Genomic DNA, 6,500 nt, shown 5'->3' with positions numbered 1-6,500 from the left:
ATTACTATTATGTATTAGCAATAAACTAATCCTTTTCAATACAAGGTGACATTAATATTTAGAAGTAAGTTCAATTTATTAGATAGATAAAAGATTCAATGACAATTTCTAAATATTGGATTGAAAATAGTACATGTATCAACAAGCATTCAGAGAGTATTGCATAAGCAATACATGTCCCCTACCGGGTTCCCCTTTTCTCTTTGGGGTATCATTTTATTAGAGTCTGTGTATGAATAATTGTTTCTTAAATATGGACATTTTAGTTGTTACTTGAATATGAATTAAATGTAAATTAAATAAAATTAAATAAATTCTATGTAGAACTTTGATTCCCTATTGTGGCCCCGCCCAACCCCCGGGGTCATAATTTGAGCAATTTAGAATTTACACTTACCCAGTATGCTTCAACGTGCGTGTTAGCATTTCTGGCCAAGTTCTTCTTTAGAAGAAGAGTTTTTTATTGACTCCACCTTCGTACGTACAGACGACAGACCAGATGTGATCGTAAAGCTCACTTGAGCTTTTGGCTCAGGTGAGCTACATGTAGATAAAGGTTTATGTACATGTAATTTAAAATCGTTTTTAAAAAGGTGGATGATTGGCTTAGGATCACCGAACTACACTTGTACTTAAACTACGTTAAAGATCCATGAAAATTACGTAAAATAATCTGAAACTCAAAAACTAGATAAAGGATGATCAGGGGTCTAATATTATAAAATACATTAATCTGCAAGAAATAGACTGGGGGATTTTCGTGTTAGGCAGTGCTATTTTTTGTCATTTATATTAAGCAAAAGCATCTACCGGTAAGTTTAACCAATTTCAAATTCTATTTTTTGCAAAGCATTAATTTACTGTGGAATGTAACAAGGTTCATCTACATTCTTTTAAATGATTATAAAATGACAGTTAATAAAGAAAAACCATTTTAAATTTTATTATAAAATGTATAACATTACCATTATGTATTAGCAATAAACTAATCCTTTTTAATACAAGGTGACATTAATATTTAGAAGTAAGTTCAATTTATTAGATAGATAAAAGATTCAATGACAATTTCTAAATATTGGATTGAAAATAGTACATGTATCAACAAGCATTCAGAGAGTATTGCATAAGCAATACATGTCCCCTACCGGGTTCCCCTTTTCTCTTTGGGGTATCATTTTATTAGAGTCTGTGTATGAATAATTGTTTCTTAAATATGGACATTTTAGTTGTTACTTGAATATGAATTAAATGTATTGGATCTGCTTTACAAAGAAAGACTCGTGACGTCTTTGAATGCCATTTGACACACACAAATGCTTTGATCAGAACAGCTTATTTTACATGGTTGAACATCAATTTTACACCAGAAAAAATCGAACTTGATGTATATTTTGTCACTATAAAGGTATCCAGCAAGTTTCAAATCATGATAATCTCGTTTAGAACATTAATCCAGCAGTGTATCACAACATTAAATTAGTCCATCACGAACCCTATTGTGAATCAAATTATAAAAAAATAAAAATACCACAATTCCTTCAGAAACCAATGAAGTATGTTACGAAATGCAAACTTGATCTATAACTAATCAATTTATAAAAGCTATCCAGCAAGTTTCAATTCATGACAATCTCGTTTAGAACATAAATTGAGTGCATCACGACATAAATGTAGTGCATCACGAACCCTATTTTTAATCCAATTATAAAATTAAAAAAATAAAAATACCATAATTCTTTCAAAAATCAATTAAGCAGAACGAAATGCAAACTTGATCTATGACTAATTAAGGTAAAGTCTCATACTTAAAACCAGCTCAATATCTGCAAGCGTTTAGGAGAAAAGTGCGGAAAACCCTGAACATTTGAAAAGGCCGGTTCAATCATTGAATCGGAACGATATTAAAACTTGATCTGTAACTCATCAAGATACACCCACGTATTAAAATTCAGCTCAATATCTTTTAGTTATTAGAAAAAAGTGCGGGAAACCAAGTGGGACAGACTGACAGACAAACGGGGACAGACAGACGAACGGACGGACAGACGCAGAGGAAACCTATAGTCCCCTCCGGTTTCATCGGTAGGGGACTAATTCCGTCTACAATATTCATAAGCAGAATCTCCCAACATTTCATTTCTAATGCTTGCAAAAGTTGAATACGTGTGTGTCTTTACATTATCTGTTTGCGTTGTTTTCATGACCCCTGTATTTTTGGTATCAATCACTTTATTCCTTTTCTTCTTACGTCCTTTTGCGTGAAAAGAAATTGCATTATCGGTTAAATTTTCAGAAGAGGCAAGATGGAGACTTCCCTGTGATGACCTACTTTGGGGCGTGCATTGAAAAATTTCATTAGCCATTGTATTTCGATCATTCCCTTCAAGGTTATCAGAAATTTTCGTCTTTGTCAAGGTATCCTTTGTTTTTCGATAAATTATCACCATTCTTATTAAAATAAGCAATAAAAGAAATATAATTCCTGCTATTATTATTATAGGGATTTTTATAAACATGGAAATGGAAATTCGACTTCCGGGTCCGTGTGATAAATCCCTTACTAAGATATGCGTTCCATTATCTAAAATAAGAATAAAGAATGATTTTCAGTGTTTTGTAGCATTAAAGGAAAAATTTTGACAAAATGTCAAGCAGTGAATTTAGAACAAGCTAAATTACCAGAATATGAAAGTCTAATTTAAATGCGGTATTGCACTTATGCTTTTAATAGAAATATTATTAAATTTCTTTTTTGATGCCGTAAAGAAATAATTTAAATTATGAAATTTAGAGCAGATCATTACAGAACTTTGAGGGAATTTACCTGTGGTGTTGACACAACCACTCCGAAAATCGCAATGCTCTGCATTACATAAGCACCCATATTGACAATCTTGCCCACATCCCGGGTACCGACATCTAAGTAAACAATTTACGCCCATATAACCAGGGGGACATTCTAAAATACATCGAAAACACAATCTTATTACACAGGGATCTATTTATTAATATTAAGGTAGTCCGATCCTCAGGTTTATAGCGAGCGCAGCGAGCGTCGCGAAGCGACGCTCGCGAAGCGAGCTCAATAGACTAACGTGTAAGAACAGAGGAAATTCGGATTGAAATCTGTACATACGTCAGCCAAATTTCTCTGTGCAACATTCCCAAATTCCTGCACTACCCAATGTCCTTTGCGCGAATAAATCAAAAAATAGTAAAAAAATTAAAGGAACATTTTTCTTACCGAAATCTAAACGAAATGATTTTGCCTTACCTTATTCAAAAAAATACCCCCATGCCACAACACCGGCCTTCACCTTGCCCTTCGGAAATGATACAAATGACGTCACCGGAAACTTACGAATTTTGACGAAGTTATGTCGGTTGCTTCCGTGAGACTCGGAAAACATGTTGCGGTGCATAGCAACATGGTGGCTAAAACATAGCAACAACTTACTTGAAAACAACGATTTAATGCAATCTCTTTTCCATAAAACTAGCGTTTGCGTCCTAAGTCAACAGAACTTTTTATCTGACGTCATACATTCGTCACTTCAACGAGGGGTTCGGGTATTTCCGATTTTGTCGGAAACTTCCGAGAAGTTTGGAATCTCGATCCCGATGCTTGGGAAATGATTTCTTTTTATTGTTTTGTTTTATTCTTTTTGCTTTCTTTTTCTTGAATGATAGACAGTACATGTGTAGGTTTATGATAGTAAATAAACTGCGCTCGCCCCAGCGGTCACACCGTAAAACATATTAAAATAAGCAGTTAAGTAATCAAAAATACTTATAAAAGTATCTCTGAATCCAAAGAGTTATGTAAATTTATCCACAGTATTTCTTTTAAGTTAAAGATTGAAGTAAATCTTATATTATATGTTAATATGTTAATATTATATAGGAAAAATCGCCAAACCTCCAATATTTTTGCAGAAAAAGTGAATAGGAATATCAGCTATGCATTTTCTAATTGCAAATTGATCAACAAATATATTATAGGTTAAAAAACGATAGGTATCCAGACATTCAGAGAAATTGTCATGATTTTTATACTTATTTTGTATTTTTTGTCTTCTATTTCCGTCTGATATTCTATAATACATAGTGTAAAAAGTTTTTGCTATCAATGCAAGACACCACAAATCATTTCAAATTTCATATCATGCTAATAATCATTGGTATCTAAGGCTGGATTCAAGAAAATCTTATTTCTCTAAAACTATATAATTTTTTGTCCTTTTATAGGGCACAAATGTCAACTTTTATAAGACCTTTCTAAGACTTCCAAAAACTTTGAATCTTATAAAGATGAATTTAATGAAAATTGTTGCATGAAAAATTTTTATTTTCAAGCTTCATTTTGCTGCATTTCAAATTAAATATGAATTTTTGGAGTTATCCTTCCTGACTGAGGATCGGATATCCTTAAGTGTAGCTGCAGATCTGTAGCGTTATGGTTTTATATATGGATCTATAAAATATATCCATATCCTATTTCCTATAATATCCTATATCCTATATCCTATAATATATATATATATACCTATATCCATCTATATGGTAGATGGATAAAATGTAAAGATTAGTTAAATAATGTGCCTAGAATTAGGGGATGAAAGGTAGTTAATTTACCGATGCTGGAAAGTTGAGAAATTCTCCCCAAAAGTGCGCACAAAATATTGCCGTAAACTGCACATTTTTGCATTACGGGATCTGTAGCGTTATGGTCAAAGACAAATATATAAAACCATAACGCTACAGATTTAGTGTCACAAGTGAAATGTTTTGGGTTTGCATGTAGTTATTTAGTTATTACGCACTGATTGAATTATAATCGAAGTAGTGTTTTAAAGAAAGGATAATTTATTTGCATTTAGATAAAGAAATGAAGATTTGATTTGAAAACATTTTAAATTTTGTAAATAATATTATATTTTGAAAAAATAAGAAGAATTACCTTTGCAAACCTTTGCTCTCTCGTCGAAAAAATACCCAGTGCATGTGCAAGTCCCTTTCTCAGATCCACTGTTAAAAAGATCATTTATTTCTTTACAAAAAAATACCTCGAAATTAATACCTTTGCATTTTTTGTTTACACTTTTTTGTCCATTGAAAGATAACAATCTATTTCAAAGGTACTCACTTTTGACAACCCTCTATGATTGCTAGAAAAGTTACGATTAAAATAATAAACGACTTTATATAAAAATTTTCAATCAATGTAAGTCCGGCAAACATTTTAAAATGCATTTGTACATGTACGTCCTTGCATTTAAAATCATGATTGAAGAAGGTATTCATATATGTCCATATATGGAAAATTTAAACTTAACTTTTTAAGGCGACACAAGTGTCAGCGTCAAAAGTGCAAATTAAAAATATTTTATCATGTGAATAAAAAATCTACTTTTAGCAATGTTGATTTCCCTCTGTAAAGGAATTTAAACTGTATTTTTCCCTTTTCCTCCTCCTCTTGATCCATCACTGTTGCTTGAACATCTTCTTGTGAAAATAAATGTTTTGCATAATATTTTTGGTTGTAATTTTCGGAATTTTTCATTTTCTTCATAACATAAGCCAAAACTATAATAAAAATTAAATTATTATCTATGAAAATTAATGACATGTTGTGCAAATGACAAAAATATATAATAAAGAGAGGAAAATTCATGAAACAGTGTCAAAATCGACGGAGAAAAACCATGTCAGCCTATCGTTGATGACCTCACTGCCCAAACGTTACTATTTATTTTATGAAAAATGCTTTTTGCTATTCATGAAAATAATAATGAGTTTAATAATAGCAGCTTGGAACTATCACCTGCACAACATAGTTTTTATATTGGGTGTTTTTACTTAAATTATCGTTAATTCTATAAGTTTTGAAAATTTGTTTATTAGTATAATCACACATATGTAGATGTATACCATAATAAATGAATAAAGCATATGTCCACAAATATTAAATTAAAAAAATATTGTAGACACGATCATGAAACAATTTAGATGTCAGACTGGGCGATCTACTCTTACCTGTAATATTAGTGAATGAAAATAGTTTTACATTCTTTATTCACGTTAAAAAATGTAACTATGAATGAAACGGTTTTTATATGTTTCTTATACATATTTTCTTTATGATTTACAGTAAAAAAATCAGAAGAATGAACCTATAATACGTTTTTACACTAAGCGTTTTACAATGAATGTAGTTAATTTCGGATGTAACACAGTGTCTGTATTTTGATAAGCACTTATTAAATGTAAATTGCGTTCAAAAGGTATAAGGTGATTAGTTGAATTGAAGCGGGGAATAATCGTGAACCGACTTTTCCATCATCACACTTCCAAAGGATGCAAATGCTAATGTATATATATTTTCTCTCTCTCTTATGTTGGTAACTTCAGTATTCATTTTCAAAGTATTTGTTTTCTTTTTCCCTATGCTTCTTTCGAATCCTGTCGGATTTTCGTCCTCCATCATTTGAAGATCTTCG

At 31.4% G+C, this 6,500-nt stretch overlaps 1 protein-coding gene across 1 annotated transcript; it reads right to left on the bottom strand.

Moving 5' to 3' along the window:
• Positions 1–1,023: 1,023 nt before the first annotated feature.
• LOC134283540 (uncharacterized) lies at positions 1,024–5,515 on the bottom strand. The gene is made up of 4 exons (XM_062766051.1): positions 5,147–5,515; positions 4,961–5,028; positions 2,825–2,959; positions 1,024–2,581 (listed from the first exon to the last, which is right to left on the bottom strand). The coding sequence occupies exons 1-4, from the start codon at positions 5,302–5,304 to the stop codon at positions 2,091–2,093; spliced, it is 852 nt and encodes a 283-aa protein (XP_062622035.1). The 5' UTR covers positions 5,305–5,515; the 3' UTR covers positions 1,024–2,090.
• Positions 5,516–6,500: the final 985 nt, after the last annotated feature.

Source organism: Saccostrea cucullata, unplaced genomic scaffold, assembly GCF_032062105.1.
Source record: "Saccostrea cucullata isolate Sc308-1 unplaced genomic scaffold, CSIRO_AGI_Scuc_v1 ctg16753, whole genome shotgun sequence".
In the NCBI taxonomy this organism is placed as follows: domain Eukaryota; kingdom Metazoa; phylum Mollusca; class Bivalvia; order Ostreida; family Ostreidae; genus Saccostrea; species Saccostrea cuccullata.
The sequence above is the reverse complement of the archived record's forward strand: the minus strand, read 5'-3'. Positions and strand labels throughout refer to the sequence as shown.